Source organism: Lissotriton vulgaris, chromosome 7 (genome assembly GCF_964263255.1).
Source record: "Lissotriton vulgaris chromosome 7, aLisVul1.2, whole genome shotgun sequence".
Lineage (NCBI taxonomy): Eukaryota > Metazoa > Chordata > Amphibia > Caudata > Salamandridae > Lissotriton > Lissotriton vulgaris.
In genome coordinates this window covers 293116234-293138710 of record NC_141695.1, presented here as the reverse complement: position 1 = coordinate 293138710, position 22477 = coordinate 293116234, and the positions used below count along the sequence as shown (strand labels likewise).

The window sequence follows — 22477 nt, the reverse complement described above, 5'->3', positions numbered from 1 at the left end:
AATTGGGGAATATATATATGTTCACTATCCCTTTTTTCACTCTGGCAGTTCCTTCATAAATTCTAACTTGCAATGACGTATAATGTGTGTCAAACACAAATATAATCACTTTGATTCCAGACATCTTCGTGACTTCCTGAAACGCTAGGTTGGGTAATAGGTATTAAAACAGGCAATGTGCACATATCATCTAGGTTCCCTGCCAAGGTTGCTCAATATTTTGCATCTGGTGCTTTCACATCTTAAAATATTGTCAGATGACCTCCTGTTCATCATACTTCACTTCTAAAACGGTAAATTTTAATTGTTGAGGAAGTGCGAGCGTGCACTGTGTGTGCTTAGATGAAGTTCAATAAGTATGACGGGCTCCAGAAAGTCGCTCCCCGCTCAGGAGGGTCAATAATATAAATCCAAGAGAAACCTCCACGGGCGTGGAGCTGCTTCTTGGATTTAAATTTTAATTGTTGCTCATGTTTCATTGTTAAAAGAGCAGTTTATCCAAAAGATTTCTTATGCTTTTGCCGCCTCTTCCTGTTATGGTTAATAACTTCTGAGTTTGAAAAGTCTGTTCCTATACTTCATAGAGATTAAGGATTATGGTGCAGAGGAAGGGACATGGGAACCTGCTTCTGCAGATTCGTCCCATGCGTAATTATGGGATTCCCAAGAACCTCTTCATAGATCCAACTACAGTTCTTGCTTGGAAAGATGCTCACAAAGAGGACACATTCACAAGATTATGGCCCAGATTAACTATGATTTGGCTTCAAGGTTTCTTTTTTTTCAGTTCTCAATAGCACAAACTGGACCCGAATGTTCGAAAGCACTTCACACGAGCACCAGTTACATTACATAAGGGAAGATTATTTCTTTTAGGCTTGGGACAGGGAGGGTTTCAGTTTTTCGGTGTTAGGATCAGCAATTGATACCTATGTACTGCAATTTGTAATCGTCAGCTTCACAATGTTTGTGATTTAACCAATTTTATCCATTGATTTATTTAAGGCAAATGTGCCTGCACGGGTAGTTTATGCCTAAGATTATTCACTGTTTATTCGCATACACGAAATGTGGAGCAGCAAGGGAGCTTGCTGCACGGCGTTGAGTGAGAGGGAGGCAGCAGAAATGCTCCATATTTACCAAGATCCGGCCATTCCATCTCTCTCCTTGCTCTGGCACACTGTGTGCTGACTAGCACCAAAGCAGGCACTCCTGCACCATAGTACAAGGATGCCTGCACTACAGGCAGGATCGATTTGTGCAGGAAGGACTACCTTCTTGCACAAAAAATCCTTTGATGCATGTTCTTCTTTCTATTTCAGAATGCAGCACACAAGGAATGAGGAAGTAACGAGGAGAAAGAAAGACTGTTCTCTTCATTGCACCTCTGTCGGGTATGCAGCCCATTTGAATGCAAACCCAAAATTACACACCTTTGTAAATCTGGGTTTGCATCAAAATACATGGGTGGGGCACGGGAACTCCTATGTGCGACCCATGTAATGCCTACCCGAGGCAATGTAATGCAAAGCAGCGCTAAGCACTCTGTTGCGTTACTTTGTATGAACTAAACCACACAAAATGGCTTTGTGGGGTCTCAGTAAATGCCAAAATGGGTTTTGCGTCAAGGATGCACCACAAAAGTGATGGAAATGATGTGGTGTAATGGCCAGAGCGACTGACTTTTAAAGTGTGGAACCAGGTTCGAGTCTTGACGTTGGCTTAATATCAGTGATTCTGGGCAAATCACTTATTCTACCTATGCAGGAAAAAAAAAAGACTCCCACATTACCTCTTATACTCAGGAGGTTCAATGACTCCTATGTTCTGGGAGAAGCTCCCCTGCAAGAATCAAGAGTACATGGCTGAAGATCATTCCATCATTGGTTCTATACCAGATCTTTCTCCACTGGAGGCTCCCTTTTCTGAAAGAACAACACACATTTTCACTTCATTTCAATTTACTTCGATTAACTTGAGAGGTTGTAATCTTCCATAAACAATAAGTTACTCACACACTTCTCAGATAACAAGCCTCCTGTTTGTCCAGTTGATCAATTTTCGAGACCCCTAGAAGGCTACAACCTCCAGTCACATTAGTCATTATCGTTTTGCAAATTGGAAGGTAGTTTAATCCTGAAAGAAGAGGGACTTCATCCATGCCCCCTGACTGAACCTGACAGTGACAAAATGGTAGGCTCCACACCCACTCCTGGGAGCTGACATAATTTGACAGTCCATGTTGTAAAATATAGGTCTCAGTTGATTGGAATGTCTGATTCACTGAAATATAAACATAGCCAGTTGAGATTGCCATCATATATTTTACAAGCCAGCTGGCAAGCACGCATCTCCATATACATCCTCATCATGGCTTTGGGTGGGATGCAGGGCCGCTCCATCAAGAGGGCCAGGGGCGTGTCTCCTGCTAGCTAATGGCTGAAGGAAGAGTGGGTGTATTCTTTTGCCCAAACTAAAAGGTATAAATGTACTGGGGTCAATAGTTTGAGTAAGGAGAGAGAGGCTCAACTCAGGTAAAGCAAACTCTTACATAAGTAGCTTTTAATAACAAACTGACGAGAAACCTGAACCTTTTTAAAAATAATAATTAAACATGTATATGGTACCTTGCCTGGCTATTGCACTTGCCTCTTGACAACACTGTCTTATTGACTTTGCTAGCCCAAGATGTCTCCAAGTGTTTTAAGCTAATGCTCTACCTACCCGGGACCTGTTCTGCTACAGCTTTCTAAAGACTTTCTAATAGTTTCAGTGCTAACTTCCGATCTGTGTTTTATGTATTTTTGTTTTTTCTTTTGAGGCTTTGAGATATTTTGGCATTTTACTAGCATTTTCTTTTTACATGTCTGCTTTTGTTTTTGACTTCCTTTACGTTTGGTCATGGTTCATTATGATGTTGTTTGGTGGGTGCTGATGAATTCAGGCTTTTTGAATGTTTTAAGAAAAGTAAAAAATCAACTATAATTAACAAATGTGGACTGACTAAGACATGCAAGACAGATTTCGTTGCCCATGTATGCCAAGATATAGAAGTTCCATTGTATATTTAGCTAGTCAATAAAAGTTCTTCTGAGCTACTCAAGAAAACTGATAAAATGCATCATTCAGCATTATGTATTCATTTTTATTTATTAAGCGGAAAAAAACTAGCTTGGCGTTGAAATATGTAGATTGATTCTTTAGTTTTAGTGATATCAGGATAACTAATTATTTACAGACGTGGTTCATCTTCCGTAAACTAGCTAGCAGAGAAGAGCCTTAATGGCATCATGAATTTTAGAAGTGACTATTGTTTTCTAAGTTGTAGGGAAGACCAACCCACAATCTTGCTGCCTCTACCGGAAAAGATCCACCACCTATCGAGGTGCCACCCAGAGAGCCACTCATAGAGGCGCTTAGAAATTTCTGTACATTGACTATCTTCACTGTCTCAGATCTAAAACGATGCCTTTAAAGGGCTCTGTCTTCCGCCATGAAGTGCCTAATGGACCAGTTAGCGGGATTTAAATGTTATTTGTTGCATTGTTGGCAGCCATTGCAACTTCACTGGTACTAAGGATAATATAGACACCAATATTGATGATCTTTAAAATCAGTCTGGCAGCTACATTTTAACCAATTGCAATTTGTTCAGATATTTTAATGGTAAGCCTGAAATGGTCGTGGTACAATAGTCCAGACTGGCCGACACAAAGATATTCGTGATCTGCGTTCTTTGTTGGTAATTGAAAATATATATAATTCCCTTCAGTACACTTAGTTGTAAAAAAAACTGGTATTTGCAGACGTATTTATTTGATCTCCTTATGTATGTCTTGAGTCCATTTTGACCGCTTCATATTTTACAATATGCACTGGGGTAGGTTTTTGGGCCATTGCTGGAAGTCAACAATCATAATTCCGTTCTGGACTATGCCTAACACTTAGCAGAATTTCTGTTTTCGCAATGTTTCACTGAAAATGGTTTCATCCATCCATTATTGTAGATTTTCCAGGGAGTCCTGCAGAATAGAGGCATTAGTGCTGGGATCCCGAGTAGCCACAAATAAGATCTGCTTGCCAAATTCTTGAATCATCTGGGCTCGTGGTCTCATATAAATATTAAATGACAAAGGTGAAAGCACCAACGCATGGGGAATATCACAAGAAAATGTATTGACAGAAGACAGTCAAGTTCAATCTGGACAGTCCTATAAGCAAGTAAGCTTTTAAAGCAGTCTAACACAGTACTCTTAATACCAAAGCCAGCTAGATATTATAACAGCAACTGATGGTGAACGGTATCAAACGACGCTGGAAGATCCAGCAGAATCAGTGCAATAGGGATATTTCGATTGGCGCACTGTCGCTGATCATCCAGTATTGCCTTGATAGCCCCTGCTGCAACCTGCTCAAAATCCAGCATGAGTGTGATGAAGTAGCGCTTAAGATTCCCCATAGGCAAGTGATCAGAAGCTGCAGCAAGGAAAGGTAGCTGGGACACTGAACTACAGTTCCCAGTGCAGTATGGATGTAGTGTGGGGTTTTTGATCAATAATGGAAGTAATCAAGCCTTTTTTAGCTAGTTTGGTAAAACATCACCGCGTATTGAAGCATTAATAATGGCCTTGATTGCTGAACATGATTTTTATCAAACATTTTTATTTATCCTGGCTCGCAGATCACTGGTCCCAGACCCAGATGCCGTACTTCTTTTAGTTATTGACAGACTGTCTTCTTACCTCAAAACAGCATACTGATTAAGACTCATTTGTTCGAGGTCTACCCAACTTCCACATGTGTACAATCATCATAAAAAAACAGTAGTTGGAAACTGCCCTTTGATTACTATCGTTTTTAGGTAGAATCCACTACCATCATAGCATCTGTTTAATTAATACCCAATTGTTGAGGAGCCTGGTGGTTCCTTCCCTTCTTCTATCACTTTGAAACATGGCTTTGATGGAGTTTGGTTCATTTAAATTCTAACTGCATAATACGTTCCTTCTACGTGCTAGCTCTATGCTGATGACACATTTCTGACTATTGACTCTTTAAACCAGCCCACCTGTGTTCACGGCATCGTGACTATGTTGTGTGCTGGATGGGTTGACAATTTCTTAAGACCAACTCACCTAAATTTGAAATTCTTCCTCTTTTTCATAGACTTAACTGTTGTAACAACTCTTATAGCCTCACCTCTGGGAGAGTGGAGTGGTGTGGCTCACTGGTTAGAGGTGGCAGACCCGGGAGCAGAGGACAGCCTGGGACCAGGGTTCAATTCCCGACACGGCAGGGTTGTGGACCAGGGTCAGCGGACTCGATAATTCTCACCTTGGTGCCTACTCTAACCAGGGATCACACTCGGCAACTCTGGGCATTAGCTTGCCTCATCTCCACAACGGCCCCACACATACGCCGGGGATGCCTGGTTTCACCTTGGAGATACCCAGTAGGGACCATCTCACAGGGAAAGCCAGGACGGGTTCCCCAGCGGTCTATTGCGCAGAGATACTCCTTCGGGAGTCAATTCTAGCGCATTAGAAACCCACAATTAAATTAAATGTCACTCCCCTGTTTGTAAGACCATGAATCGGGGCATATTTCTAGATAATACACTTGATCTTAATGTCAAATTTGTATTGTCACCAAATCCTGTCTTCAGCCTACTCAACAGGAGCTTACCATTCATTTTCCTCCCCTCAGTTTATTTTGGCTACCAATGCCTTTGTTAACTCCAGACTTGACTATGGTAATACAGTTGACCTTGGCATACATAGAATTACCATTGTCAGACTTCAAAAAATCCAAAACTCTGATCAGAAGTAGTTTACACCTAAGACAATTTGATTCCATTTCCTTTCATTAGAAATCTTTACTTCTAAAAGGATTCTAGCCAAAGTGTCATACATCATGCACAAATTCCAGGCTGGCAGGGCACCTACATTTCTATTCCATAACTTCAGAAAACATCAGCTATCCCGTACCTTTCTTTCAAGCTCCCAACACCAATCTAAGATTCTGACATTTAAGCTCACCCATTGTGGCGCTATCAGTGTGCTCATCCACAAACTCTAGAATTTCATTACTTCTGAAATGCGTTCCATTTCTTATCTCCTTCATTTCAGGAAATCTATCAAAACCTGGATATGACTCCAACTACTCCTGTGGCTGTGCACTCTATAAATCTCCATAAACAAGTAATTAAATAACGAAATTAATTAATTAATTAATTGAGTGATTGATTTATTCCAGTTTTCATAGGTTTTTTTGTAGGCCCTGTTTAGGCAAAACATTTGTTCTACCCTCTGTATTATAATCTCTCCTCCATAACCTTTCTAGTTAGTTTAACTCACTCCTCAATTTGAGTAATTCCTTTTTGAAACATTTAAAAATCCTTTACAACAGGCATTTTAGTTTTTTACTACAAGGAGCCACTGTATCAGCAGTCTATCAACTGCCTGATTTTCTATTGTATTTATTAGTAGTTCGTTAGGATTATCCACAGCTTTATCATCTATTTTTAGCTCTCGCATAGATGTGGCTTCTTTAAATGCATCAAGTTTGTCCCAGTTTCTAGCTAAAAAGATCAAGCGTTCTAACCCTATGTTTGGCATCTTAAAAATTAAGCAAACAAAATAAGAGCATGGTCCAACCAAGTGACTGCAAAAGTATGACATACCATATCAAGCACAAGGCCCAAATTATGTGCTGGGCCCATCAAAGTTCAATTAAAATTCAACATCAATAGTGTTTAATTTTTAACTGGTACGCATCTGTGGAGATATCGAACTGTTCATCCAAATCCTCTTCTATTACACTGCACACATTTGTTGATGGTGATGAATTTAGGTGTCTATTTAGCCAATTCAGTGCAACTCAGGGCAACTCAAAGAGGTCTATGAAAAACTGTGATCAGTCGTTCAGCTCCATAGGGTCGATCAGTCCTACTAGTAGTAACTCTAACTGTCGGTGATATTCGCTATTACTTTCTCAGATTTTAGAGCTTGTTTCACAATCACTGCTGATCTCCACTCCTAGTTTTTATTCTCTGCAGGCACAGATTATATGATATCCAGGAAGAACTAGAACACTCAGAGTTGCTGTACAATCCTTTTTCTGCCAGGTCTCCATTATACAATACATGTTGTACAATTAGTCCAGATATATTGGAACAGATGCTGACTGATACCGTTTATCTAGGATTTTACTAAATTTGTCGGGTCCATATAATTGTTTAGAAGTATAGTATAGTTTCTTGCTTGCTCCACTGTGAGGCAGTGTTTGTGGTTGCAGGTTGCAGTCTGGACCTTGATGGTCGCAGATGAGCTTTCCTTTGAGGCATGTCCAGTAGGCCATGAGTGCAGATGTGCCTTTGGCCGATGTAAATAGGAGGACTGGTTTGAAATGTGGTAAAAACAACTAAACTGTACCCCAAGATAGTGGCCAGCAAAGGCAACCAGGAAATGTGAATTGGCGCAAAGCAAAAGTAGAGTCAGGCTGATTCTAAAATGGCTAACTCACTTAATGAATTAGAACATTAAAACAAGCAAAGCTTAAAAAGTTTTTTAAAATTTACCAGTGCTAGCTTCACGCAAAATGGGTACCAATACAAGTTGCCCTATATTGCCATCTGACACAATGTGAGTATGCGTCACTGCTACCAGTTTTTAAGTCAGATTAGCAGGGAAGGTTCTCCATTAGGTTATTACTACGCCAAAGTACAATAATGGAACATAATACCTGTTGCAATGTACTAAACATCAAACATTGAACATTTATTTTTGTGTTTCTGCAATCTCTGTGGACCTCACAAAGCACAACATGTTAAGCATAAAAGCAAACAGTCACAAAGGATATCCTCTAAAAGGGTGGTTACTGAAGAAAAGCTCACTTTTAGTAGATAACTTTCTTGCAAATAAAGATAGAACTTCACCTACAATCAATGGGAGTTATTTATGGTCAATGTCCTGCATTCACCAAACTCTAAATAACCCCCTATGCTGGAACACTGTGTAGAGTTAGTCATTTTTTCTCATCTTCTACTGAAAACTTTGAAGCTTCTCCCAACATTAGGTCAGTGTGCCACATTATTTAGAACGCCTATATTTCCCAAACACTCCATAAATTCAGCAAGAAGATTTTAGCCAAATGTATTATATGGTCTTTATGAAACTGCAACATTTTGGACCTTAGTTAGATTTTGGAAGGAACTGAAAAATTGCCAGTGTCTGCTAGAAACTCTAAATGCAGATTACATTCGACTGGCTAACTTTACTCCAATATAGGAATATCATTGTGGAGTAATTTCAGCCAGTGGATTATTTCCCATATTAAAAGTTTGCTACATAAATTTGAGGATTTCAGTTCTGTCCAAACTCTAAATGAGGCCAAATTACTTTTTTTTCCAACTGGGCCAAAATTGTAATATTTATCGAAAGGTTCTCATGCAAAAAATCACATTTATTTTCAAGCAAAGCCAGAGTAACATAAATCATTTAGATGTGTCATTCATTTTCATATGGAAAGTCTACAAACATTTATTTTCCTGTGAAACATATTTTGAGGAGGTCTTCTCAAACAATTCTTTGAAAAACATTTGGAAATTGTATTGCAGGTGAACTTTTTCTGAAATGTGCTTAAAACTAGTCCTTCAATTTTCCACACCTCTGACATCAAACTTCTATTGTGTTGTACATAACATTCACGGTAATTACACCACAAGACTATATATTTTTCATAATTCCTCATTGTATCAATGTTACGAAGAATGATGTGTTCAGTGTGCATGTAAAAACACTTCTGAGTTACAGTAATCCAGCTGTGCAAGCACCATCACATTATGTTTGTGCTTTTCTTTCAAAGGATGGGGCATCTTTCAGCGTTGGTCTGGGTTCTATTGGTCATTGGTCAGTTTGAGAAGTCAGAGTCACGATGTCCAGGTAAGGCTTTGAGCCCACCTCAACCTATGTGTCATTTTTTTGGAAGAATGTTATACTGTGCTCTCTGTTACAGACAACACATTTTCAGCTCTCCATCCTAAAGTTTGCTTTTCCCATAATTTGTCTATGCCAAGCATGTCCCCTACCACTGAACTACAAGAAACAGAACAATGAGGAATGAGACCAATTGGTTTCAGTGGAAGGCAAATGTGGAGGTCAAATGTCCAGCATTGTTAAATAACCACTGGACACCCCCCTGAATGAGTTGCCTGAGACCTGAGAAATCTCTTAGTCCAGCCCACTCAAGACATCTATGCCATGGGCGAGGTGTGTGGCCCGTCAAAAGTTTCTCATTAAAATTAATTTGCAAAATGATACTTGTATATGTGGGTTTGTCATGGTAAAAAGAGAACTGCAAAAATCAGAATGCAAAGTTGTGTGCTATAAATCCTATTAGAAGAAATCCTATAAAAGGCAATCCTGCTTGCTCAATGTTAACCTAGGTGATCTGTTTTATGTACTACTGAAATACACGCCTCAGCCGCAGGTAAACTGTAAATTCCAAAGGCACACCTACAATCAGGAAGCATGCTTCTCAGTGCACAACTGTGTCCAAGTAACACTTCCTAATCTACTACTCTTTCATACATGAAAGGAATCCAGTGTGTAATCGCTTTGTAATAGAATCCTTATTATTGATGAAAAATCTATTTTAATATTCCAATCAATTCTATAGTAGGCACAATCTCAATTAGTTATTGATCACATGGCAACCATTGTGGTCAAAGGACAACCATCATTTTTAAGCAGAGTCTACTATTTATTAAATACGCCATATTTTTTTATCAAGTGGTCATATGTGTATATTTGTATGGTGTAGCAAGTGTAGGGTTGTACGAAGAAACACAGCAGGGAAAAACTTAGCATGGTTTAACCATGCATTTTTTACCCCGCATTTTTTTAATGATGCTTATGCATTTACAACGTATGCCATTACCAAGCATTGTTTATATATATAGAAAAACAATGTTTTTGTGGGGGTAGACCCCCCACACACCCCAAACATACCTTAAATGCATAGTAAATGCATGTGCTGTAAGAACATACACACTGTAATAAGTTGTGTGTTAAAAAATGTGTGGTAAAGTCACAACATGTTAAAAAACCTTGTTGTAAAGGCTGTTTCCCCAAATAGAGTAATTTCGACCTCAGGAATCTTGAGAGGAATAATGGTGAATCTATGTAAAAGGTGTGCTAAGAAGCACAGCTATAAAACATTTGTCTTCTTCTGTTCCCATCTAAAGGACAGACAATGAGACATATTGAGTTACTTAAAGGTGTACTTAAAATATTATACACTATGTTTCTTAATGATGAATTGTAATGAGAACAAACTTTTTATGAAGAGTCAGAAAACAAGACATTCATTGTACTTTGAGTGATGTACGATAGGCTAACAAATAAACATTATTTCAATATTGATACAAAAAAACCATCAAGATGAAAAAGAAGAGAAACGAACATTTTATACCAATGCTCAATTTCTCAAGACTAGTGTAAAGGAATGCACTGTATAAAGACAAGTGTAAGTATAGTGTAAGTATGGTCATCAGCTAGACAAATACTAGTTCAGATTAATTACATATACGTCCCCAACATCACAGATTGCTGATTCATGTTCCAAATTCACAGTGAGCATAATTTCCCATTCTGCAAGCAGTTATTGCATCACTTCAGAACATCTCAAATGACATCAATACTGTTTTGGGTAAACTCCCATCTTTTGGTGGTGATGTACAGGGCATCGGTGTTCTGTATGTTTCCATCGCATCACCACAGAGAACTAAGGGGACGAATTAGGGATTATCAAATGGAGTACAGTCCATTTGAGTGGTGGAGGACATTACCTCTACCCAGTTGTACTCGAACAATTTTCAGTGTGGGGGTGCTGCCATCAGTGTTATATCACTGAACTCATAGAGGTTGTGAAAAATTCAAGCACTACACAAAAAACAAGTGTAGCAAATGAGCCACGCCTATTCAGCAGGTGGTAATGGTGTAATATGTAGCTGGCAGTTCATAGTGTCGCAAATATATTAATATGGAATGGTGTGGCAGTGCACTTTGTTTTACAGACTGCACAGTTTTAATTGAAAAGGTCATTACATTTTCACAAAGTTTGCTGATAAAACTATAACTTACAAACAACAATGTGTGGAAATCAGGTTTTAGCAACTTCTGTTTTGATTTGTTTTCATACTGTTAAAAATCTTTGCTACAATCACACTTCAGAATTACGAAGAAAGAGCATAATTTATGCTTTCATAACTGCTGTTATATTTTGAAATGTTTCAATAATTTAAGTAAATGTATTAAAATTGTGTTTTGGTGGGCAAAATAACATCCTACAACCTTTCCTTTCACACTCCTTGTACTCCTGACCGACTGCCATATAGTTCACTTAAAAAAAATATTCTGACCAAGTCAAACTAATAAGCAGCAGTTTCTCAGAAGACAGAGCCTGACAGTTGACCTTTGGCTTTGAACACTCAGAAAATGTAACAAGATAAAAACGAACTTTCAAGCACTTTTATAGTACATTCATCTTCTGAACTCAGCATGGTTATCTCTGGGGGTGCTTCAGCATTCACTACATTCATGCTTCCAGCTCCCAAGCCTCTACAGACCAGACAGTGTACTGTGTGCCAAATTTAGAGGGGAGGTCCGGGCCAGTGGACATCTCTGTAAGTTGAAGGGAACCACTGTCACAGTTGTTCCATTAAAGGTACAAAAAGATAGGTGAGCCTCCGCTGTTAGTTTTATTGGCTGTCCACCAAACCTTTAACATTTTGTGGTTTTCAAAATGAAAAGAGGTAGTTTGTTTTTGAGAAGCAAAAAAACGAATAACCCCACACCCTGGGAATTTGCTCCAAGTTTGTAGGGTCATTATGTTTTTTTGTCCCTCACAACCAGATTTTTCTTGGAGGTCACTGACAGTAAAAAGAGGCATCACACCATCCCTACTTAGGAGGGTAGGCAGTGTAATGTCGGTTCTCTGAAGGCTCCTTGTTCAGGAAGCCTTCTGTCCAAGTTGCCTATGGGAACTCTGTCAACAGAAAGGTTACAGCTGTTACAAATGAGTTGGGCAGTCAAAGAGTTTGGTGGAAAATATACTCCTACACATCTCTGATGGAATATACTGTCCACCAAACTTTAAATCAGTCCTGGATCACTTTTTCAATTGTAGGAGCTGTTTCTCTACCCCAATAGATAGCCTCTCACATTTTTTCCCACAACAACAAGGATATGGCAGTAAAATGCTTCACATTGACAGAAACCTCACTCAACAGTCCTAACAGGAGAACCAATAGGGACAATGTGGCACATATCTCCCTCATTATCATTGCCAGTCTAAATACTTGAACCTAAAACCATATGTTTGAGAATGTACCTAGGCCATGAGCTGGCAAAGCTGGCAATGTTTTTTGGAATCTTGTGCACTTCTAATCTTCTAGTAAACTGAATGTCTTTAATTTTGCGGTGTATATTGAAACTCATATAATTAGCTGCAGTGTAATAATCTGCGTATTCTTCATGAAAACCTTTTTCATTTGGGAGCAGCAATATCTCCATTTTTGTCTGTGTGTCATTTCCAGGTCTAACTCTGAATGTTGTTTGCCAGAATTTGTTTTACCTAATCTAGTGTGCGCTATCATGCTATATAACTTGGAGATTATAGGCCTGATTTAGAATTTGACTGACAATACTCTATCCGTCAGTGTGGCAGAGGACATTACCGCTGCCATCCTGATGGACTACCCTTCTTCAAATTTAAAGATGGCCCAGCAGTCATCCCTTTACATTGAAAGGAACTATCATTGCAGCAGTTTCTTTCAATGCTCAACAATGTTCATAAACAGGCTTCATCAGTTTTCACGGCCATTGAACAAACTTTTCCATACTTTTTGTTTTTCAGAGACAAACACCGAAGAGGGAGTATGTTTCTGAAAAGCAACAAACTAATGACATCTACACCCTGGGGGTTTTCTCCCAGATTGTGGGGGTCATTATTTTTTTCTGTTCCTCATTGCTAGGTTTTTCCCGGCAGTGACAGATAGGAAACAAAGACATCACACTACAAGATCTAAAAAGACCAGTAATAAAATGTTCTCCCTTTAATTGCCCCTACTCCATCAGGCCATCTGAGGAATTGTTCTGTAGATGGAGCCAACAGGGGCTCAATAGACATAATACTTTAGATCCACACATCTCTAAATGAGGCAGGTGAACCTAGTATTTAGCAACAGAGTATTTGCTACGCCTTTCAATGGAGTTTCAATATACCAAACCATGGGACGGGGGTCATTGGCTACTGACTGCTGATTATCGTTCTTTGTGCTCAGAGTTTCTCCCCATATCTCTGGAAGACTCACTGGCGGAACTCCAGAAATGCAAATCTGGCTCTCCTATGGTCCCGTGTCCATCCCGCCTCTTCAGTAGCCTCATGACTCAATACCACATTAAACCAGATCTGGAACTCTTCCTTACAACTGGGTATATTTTCTAGTGCCTGGAAACAATCATTCTTACGGCCTCTGCTGAAAAAACTTAAGGCGGATCCGAGAATGATTAGCAATTTCAGACCAATTTCCCGCCTGCCAGCCCTGGTAAAAATCCTCGAAAAGGTAGTTCAGAAACAGCTCACAGATTTTGCAGGAAACGAATAACCTCCTCCATGACTCTCAACCGGGTTTCCAAGCAGGTTGTAGCACGGAAACATTGTTGAAAATTTCCGAATCAGTACAAGAGTCTGTAGATAGCGGGGCCGCAGCCATGGTAGTACTTTTGGGCCTGTCGACAGTTTTCAACATGGTCTCTCATCAGATCCTGCTGCAGAGCTTATAAAATCTGGGCATGAGGAGAGTGGCACTCGCATGGCTTCGGTCTTATCTGGCAAACCGTTTTCAACAGGTCTTTTTACAACCTTTCTCATCCTTACCAAAAACTTTGGCTTTGAGCCCACTGCTTTTTAATCTTTACCTGGCCTCTTTAGTCCCCATTATTTAATCATGGGGCAGGATAGTAGCAATCTACACAGACAACATGCAATTGGTTTTCTCCGTCAAAGAGCATTCCCAGACAGCATTCAATAAATTCAAAGAATGCATGAAGCATATTTCCACGTGGATGTATGATAACTGCTTGAAATTTATTGCGGCTAAGACTGAGGTATTGTTCTTTTATCAGAGCTCACCATCACCATCCTATCTCTGGTGGCTGGAGGAATTGAACTGTCGTATCGGGTTCCCAAGGCCTACATGTTCCGAAGATAACCCACATACATTAGAAGAACTGTTGGCACGGAAACTGTAAAAAGTCAAAGAACAAGTTTATTAGGACCCCATGGGGTGGTGGTACACTCATACAGCACCCTTCGGTAATGCAAGAGGTATCACACCGAACATCGGTGTGACCCTTTCTTTTATACAATTCTATAGGTAATAAAACGAACACGCGGCACAAAGTTACAGAACATTATGTACATATAAGGGCATATCTTGGAATACTGCCAGCTTATTGGAGGGTTTCAAACCCACTGGTCAGTTTGCGGCACATTCCTGAGAAGTGACTGGTCAGTGTGAACTGCGCATGTGTGGGCTTGACCAATACTAAAAATAGCCTGTTGCTGGGCAGACTCGAGTGGTCAATGGAACGGACAAAGGACTAAAGGGCACGCCGGCCACGAGGCCGCTCATGATCTAAGATGGCCGCCAACACATACAAAATGGCGTTTCTACGTATAGCTAATTTTAGCGGAAAACGTGTAGCAAAGCTAAGCGCTAACCCAGCCATCGTCAAAATACGACAGACGACCCTTTTAGCGTTTAGCTGAAGCTACCTCATAGTGGACATAGTCGGGGTGTTCATCTTCTATATCAATTAGCATTATTTGTGTTACTTCTTTATGAAGCATCATTTTGTCATGAGCAAGAGCTCGTCTCGATGGCACACAAACTGACAAGCACATAGAACAAAAAACTAGGCCACATTGGATACATAAGCAAATGAAAAACAGAATTCCCACAATGATACATAGAATCGTCAACAGTTTCCATCCCCAGGTGGTGAGTATTGACCAGAACCACTCTGACAGAGTCCAAGTACCATTATCTGGATGTATTTCAGCCGCTATCTTATGTAATTTAGTGATAGCATCATATACAGACGGAGAATTGTCAGGTATGTAGACGCAACAGCTACTTCCGATGATTCTACATGCCCCCCCACGGTCAGCTAACACTACATCCAGAACCATCCGGTTCTGAAGCGCAACAATTCTAGAAATCTGTACTTCTTCAGTGATATTTCCGAGTGCAATTGCAGTATCATTAGCCACAGCCTCAACAACACGAGTTAGTCGTCGGATCTTTCGACTGTTCAAAGCTGCCCCAACGAAGGAGAACAAACCCAAATTAAAGTCCACATACTGCTGCAAAGTAGTGTCCGTTTGATCTACATCGTCCAAAACAACAGAACGTTTATCACGGTTTAAAACAAAGTCATGATAGAGGATGTAATTGTTGTGATACATTGGAGGGGCAATGAATACGGGCGGTAATACAAATGACACATAGCAAGTGCCTGACCACCCCAAAGGAAGCTGATGATAACCCTTCGTTCCACAGATGTAGTAAGTATTTCGGGATGTCACAAACGATATACCGGTAGGACTATCAAACGTGAGTGTGGTGGTACATTCACTTTTCCCAACAGAAATTACACCTTTATTACGTACACATAGGTCTGCTTTAGTAGCAATAACATTAATAACATGTGCATTCGACACATTGACATTTCGCTGGTTGCTATAAATTCGTGAAGCAGACACATTATCAGGGCGGTACTCCTCGTATTCAAATCGAGTACCCTCAGCTTGTGGATACCCATCCCGGTCATGATGACACAATTTATTCAAACGAAAAAGCACTTCCCCATTTGTGGGCCATCTCAAAGTAAAGAGGAGAGTATAAAATGCATTGCAGGATCCATTATGCGAAAACGGGAGAGGGATGAGTGGAGTACCCCCTTTCTTCTGATGCCCAGGCAACATCCCACACACCCAGCAATTTGAAGTATTTGTCATATTGTGTGTATGATGTAGGATCTGAATAAAACTATTGTTCAGATAAGTCTGTCGGTGCCGTTCTTCGTGATAAGGCAAGGTAAAATGGAAATGTTCAGATGGAGCCGGGGTAGTCGGCAGCAAATGTTCACGTGCAGGTACCACAAGTTCAACTACCCAGGCTATTACCGCAATCACCACAATAGTTAGGACAAAGAGAATGGCACCCAAGAGTCTCTTATCTTGTGATGCTGATGATGCCATAGTTCTGAAAACTTTTGCAGAATCTCAAATAGTTCGAATTGGTCACAAAGTTTCACATACACATGCGTATATACCTAAAAAAAAGAGAAAAATATGGTGCTGAACTCCGAGGTAGCCGTTGTTTTCTTCTCCGGGCCAAGACGGGTGTCGCTACACTGGCAGAACTGATCCCCCCCCCTTGGAATTCCCGGTTTCCGTTTCACAAACCTGGAGCGGTAACCAACCAGTCATTAGAAAAAAAAAACTAAGAGAACTCTTCTTATCGTGGACGTAGATTATAACGCTCTTGTCCAGAAGCAGTGTGGTCCGGGAAGGCTCCCTCAACTTCGGCCGACGTCACAGCTGGGCTCTTTTCCTTTTCCAAAATCTCTTTATAATCGGTCAACACAACAGGATTTGCCAAATCAGAAGAGACACGACGGCAGTGGGTTGAATGTATCCACCGCTTCCTGTTGGTCACTCGTACAGCTGTCCGAGTGGCGAGAAGGACTTGCTCGGGGCCACGCCACCTCGGTTCCAAGCTATTCGTCCTCTCGAACGACCGAATCATCACGAAATCCCCAGGACGAAGATCATGGCCTTCTCCAGTAGAGTTGTCAGGGAGCGTTTCTCGAACCTGTTGATGAATAGAAAGCAAATCATTTGTTAATCGTGCCAAATAGTCGTTCATCATTACACAAGGCACATCATGTATCAAACGCGGCTTAGGCACCCCCCAGATGTTCATCGGCCTTCCGAACACCACTTCATATGGTGTGAGGCCCGTTCGAGAATGGGGTATTGATCTGAGGGAGAGTAATGCTAGCGGTAAGGCATCCGGCCATTTCAATGACGTGGACACCACGATCTTAGCCAGTTTTAATTTCAACGTGGCATTGTACCGCTCAACAAGACCTGCCGACTGAGGGTGGAACACAGCATGGAACTTCTGCTGAATCCCTAACCCCTTCAACACATATTCCACAATTTTCCCGACAAAATGAGGCCCATTGTCGCTCCACAGATATTTGCAGATTCCAAATCGAGGGAAGTACTCCTTGAGCAAAACCTTAGCTGTTGTCAAAGCAGTATTGTCTTTCGTGGGGAAAGCCTCAACCCATTTGCTAAAAGCACATACCACCACTAAAACATACTTCAGGTTATTACAGCGCTCAAGCTGGATATAATCCATTTGGAGTACCTCGAATGGTGCAGAAGGTGGAACGAACCCTCCTTTCGGAGTATGGGTCCCCTTTCCAGGGTTGTGCTGCAAGCATATCAGACAGGTAAGCACTACTCTCTTAGCAGTATTGGCAATCTCGGGATGCTCCCAAACTCGTGTCAATAGTCGGGTGATTGCAAGAGCCCCTACGTGTGCCAGCCCATGTGCCATTTGGACCATCACCTGCAAGTAAGCTGCAGGCAATTTCCATTTCTCCATATCTTTACTTCTCCAACACCCTTCATCATCAAGCACCCCATCTACTGCCCATGCCGCAAGTTCAGCTTCAGTAGCTGACTTTTGAATATCTAATATCTCAGCTCTAGCATCATTCCATCGTTCAGCTTGAGACTTTGTCACGTACATTGGGGAGTCAGTTGGAAACATAGCCGTTTGTCTCGCTATGTTATCCGCAAAGGCATTTCCCTGACCCACTTTATCAGCGATCTTCTTATGGGCACTACATTTTACTATCGCTACCTTCTTCGGGCAAAGCAACGCGTTTAGGAGATCACGCACCAGTTCTCCGTGCATAATGTGTTCTCCATGAGAAGTCAGAAACCCGCGTTCTCTCCAGAGTAGCCCAAAGTCATGCGCTACTCCGAAGGCATACCGGCTGTCTGTGTATATGTTCACACATAAACCAGCGCTCAATTCACAGGCTCTTGTTAAAGCTATCAGCTCTGCTGCCTGAGCCGATTTCTGTGGTATTCTAGCTGTTTCCACCACTGTCTTAAGTGTCGTGATCGCATAAGCTGCAGAAGTCGTACCATCAGGCAGCCTCAAACACGATCCATCAACCCACAGTTCCCCATCCACATCTGGAAGTGGCATATCCTGTAAGTCGATACGACCCTTTGTCTGTTCCTCGGTCAGGAAAACACAGTTGTGATACTTTTCTCCCTGACCCTCCTCGACCGGATAGGGCAATAAAGTGGCAGGGTTCAAAGTAGCACATCTTTTTAGTGTAATATGTGGCGCCAACAGCGTAAGCTCATATCCTGTTAATCGTGCACTCGTGAGATATTGGGTTTTCGTTTGGTTTAACAGGGCATCTACTGCGTGAGGAACTAACACCAACAGTTTATGTGATAACACTATTCCCTCACTCTGTCGTATGGCTACTGCTGTGGCTGCTACCGCTCGGAAACACCCAGGCAACCCTCGTGCTACAGGATCAAGAGTGGCAGAGAAATACGCACATGGTCTCTGCTTATCCCCGTGTAATTGCACTAACACTGACAACGCGCACCCATCATTCTCATGCACGTACAATGTAAAAAGTTTCGTGTAATCTGGTGTGCCTAACACGGGTGCAGAACAAAGGGCCTGTCTCAGCTGTTCAAAAGCGTTCTGACATTCATCTGTCCATTCAAGGGGCATTGGTGTAGTTTTGGACAGTAACGCTAGCAAAGGCTTTATAATTTGCGAAAACCCCATGATCCATTGTCTACAAAAGGACGTCAACCCTATGAAAGCACGTACATCTCTCTGTGTGCGGGGGACTGGTGTATCTAAAATTGCTTGAATTCGATCTGATGTTAGTGCACGCCCCTCCTTAGACAAAAGATGACCGAGGTAGGTCACCTTGGGTCTACAATATTGAAGCTTTTTCTTGGAAACCTTATGATTGTTCTGTGCCAGAAAAGAAAGCAGCGCAATCGTACTTTCTTCACATTGTGCATAAGAGTCAGCAGCAAGCAGGAGGTCATCCACATATTGGATAAGGACAACCCCCGACTGCAACACAAAAGAATCAAGCTGTCTTTTCAAAGCCTGGCTGTAGATACTCGGACTCTCAGTGTACCCTTGAGGAACACAACAAAATCTATACGATTTATTATTTAACGTAAAGCCAAATAAGTATCTACTATCGGGATGGACAGGAATAGAAAAGAAGGCGTTCTTCAAATCAATTACGCTAAAGGTCGTAGCCGATGGTGGTACCATCGTAAGTAAAGTTGTAATATCAGACACCACCGGGTATTGGGGAACAACAATTTTGTTGATCTCTCTTAGGTCAATAATAAATCGATAAATTTTGTCGTCAGTATCTCTTTTCAGAATCGGCAGAATAGGACTATTACAAACATTGTAAGAAACCTCTTCTACCACCCCAGCCGCAATCAGATCTTGGACAATGTGTGTCAGGGCAATTTCTCCTTCCTTCGAAATCTTGTACTGTGGCACACGTGGCAGAGAAGCTCCTTCCTTAACAGTAATGTGAATAGGTGGAATACACATCTCTCCCACATCCGTGTCTGAGGTCGCCCATAACGTATGCGGGAGAGAGGCCAAAGCTGAAATATCCTGTATAGTATAAAACCTATTTGGGTCAGGATAGTTGTCATTGAGAATGACACGCACTCCCTCCGGAGCGCACCGTATCGTTGCTCGAAAATATTTAAGCAAATCAATGCCCAGGATATTATCTGGGGTGTAGGGCGATAACAAAAATTGGCCAAAACTAAAAAATTTGTCGAGACAAAGCGCTAGGGGTTTTGACAATGGGCTAGGGGAGGGTGTGCCATCAAACCCTACACATGTAATCATTTCGCCAGACAGGGGAGCCCTCGGAACCAACCTTTTAGACAAAGCGCTACGAGTAGCTCCGGTGTCAACTAGGAACTGATCAGTAGAACCCAAAATACCCGCTGTTACATATGGACCCTCCTGATCTACAGGCACTTCAATTGGTTCCGCACCCCATCCTACGCAGTCCTATGCATGTACATAATCCTGGTGTTCCACATTCTCACTTTCCGATATCTGATATTAGTTTCGTCTATCAAAAGTATTTCGTTCATCCTGGCCACGGCCCCTGCCCTCAACCCTTCCACGATCACTTCCGCCACCTCTTACTCCCGTATAACCTCCTCTTGACCTACCACTTCCTCGACCACGCTGACTACGCTGCTCACGAAGTACCGGACAATCATCAGCCCAATGCCCAAACTCCTTACAGTAGGCACACTGATCCTCCGCTATATCCGTACGACCATACGACGTAGTACCTCCACCTCGTCTTCCTCTATCACTCCCTCTATACTGAGTCCCACGGACCTGTGCCAACATTACCTTCGTCTTCAATTCCTTCGCTTTCTTATCAACACTTTCTTTAGCCTCTATCTCCTGACGCTCATAATACTGAGCCATCGTTAACAAAGACGCAGGGGTCGCCGTGGCCCAGGAACTTTCACTCGTTTTCAATCGTTTTGCAATCTCCGGTAGGAGATTAGTTACATACTTATCTACAAACAAATGCCGACCCGTATCGTCTGTTAATGATTGACCACTATAATCATGGAATGCCTCCTCGAAGCGTGTAAAGAAATCTGAAACCGTTTCATCAGGCTTTTGTTTGCACGAAGCTAACATAGTCCAATCGATCTTTTTAGAGGGAACGAGCGTTTTTAATTTTGTCAAAATAGCCGCTGGAAGGTCTAAAATCAACTGACAAGGTTTACATGCTGGCTTCCTTTCTAAGTCGGCTTCATTAATCTCTTTCCATGTACCCCCTAACACTGTCTCATCATTATTCTTACGAATTTGTCTCCACATATCAGGCGGAAGTATTAACCCAAAGAACAAATCAATATCAACTAGAGTCATCACACAAGATAAAATAGCCCCTTCCACCCCCTCATAAAATGCTGCCGGGTTCTTACGAAGATCAGGCAAAGAATTTTTCAGCGCCATAACATCCGCTCTATTCCAAGGCGTATACACCCAGTTATATACAAAATACCCCTTCGCATCTTTCGATCTTCTATCATCATCTGTACCTTCCCCTTTTGGTGGAACATACAGAGGCGCAGCTTCACGCATAGGCATAACATGCATTGCAGAATTCTTATCTGAACCCCGGAGAGAACACTCCTTAATCTGCTCGCTATTCTTCGACTCAGACTCCTTTTGCCTCTTTTTTCGCTCCTCCCGCAATTTGGTTGTTTCGTCCGGCAGCTGGATCAGTTGCTTGAAAAGGTCGTTGACATCTGAAAGAGCAAATAAACCTTTATCCAAATTCTCACGATGTACTGACACAGCTTTAGGTTCTAACGTGTCTGAAAAATCACGATACGCGACAACAACTTCATCTGCCAAAGTAGACAAGAAATACATTAACTCAAGATCCGACCACTTACTCCTCTCCGCAATCACCTCATCCTGAGAAACACATTTCTTATTCACTTTACGAGCCCAACTACGTAAATGCGCGGACCTCTCTGTAGAAAACCTGAGAGCAGATACACCCTTCTTTTCCAACTTATCCTGCCCCTCATCACCCAATCTTCAGCTGGAGCCGTCGGTGAAACATACGGAGGCGGAGACCGATCTAGTAATGAAAAATCATCAATTTCATTATTAAGGACAGGATAAAGCGGTCGTCGAATAGGGAATTGACCCGTCGTTTGCAATTTGCGTTCCCGTTCCTCCCTCTCTCTTTTCTCCTGAGCCTCTTTTTCCTCAAGCTGTAAAGCCTTATCCCGAGCAGCCTTGCGCTGCTCTTTGTCCGCCAAGGCAATTTCATGTTTCATTCGCTCACGCACCGCTTTCTCCCACATTCGCACACAGTCAAACATGTTTTGTCTAGACCTGCGTTGAAACAGACATTGTTCCACAAACTGTACTTTTTGTAAATCGAACGACCCATGTAGTGGCCATTGCAATTCAGGATCCGACTTAGTGTACTTGTGCCGGAGTTTACTGTACATTATAGGGGGAAGGCCATGTTTAATATACATTTCGCGATTTGGTGTTCCCTCTGGGGGAGCCGGCTGTGATTCCGCTAACCTAATTGTGGTACCATTTCCAAGACAACACATCCCTCGAAGCGTGCTAAAAACAGGCATGTTCAAAGAGTATCACGAAAGCGTGACACCGTATAAAAGGCACTTACAGTACTTCACACAAATGTGCCGCTCAGAGGAGAAAAAAAACAAAGTT

At 41.6% G+C, this 22477-nt stretch overlaps 1 protein-coding gene across 1 annotated transcript in view; it reads left to right on the top strand.

Annotated features, from left to right (window-relative positions):
- The first annotated feature begins 2517 nt into the window (after positions 1–2517).
- LOC147701416 (myeloperoxidase-like) overlaps positions 2518–22477 on the top strand; it is a 236909-nt gene continuing 216949 nt past the window's right edge. The window contains exons 1-2 of the mRNA XM_086930101.1: positions 2518–2534; positions 8866–8942. Of these exons, the coding sequence (XP_086786227.1) occupies positions 8867–8942 (76 nt within the window). The 5' untranslated portion in view covers positions 2518–2534; position 8866. The remainder of the gene's footprint in view (positions 2535–8865; positions 8943–22477) is intronic.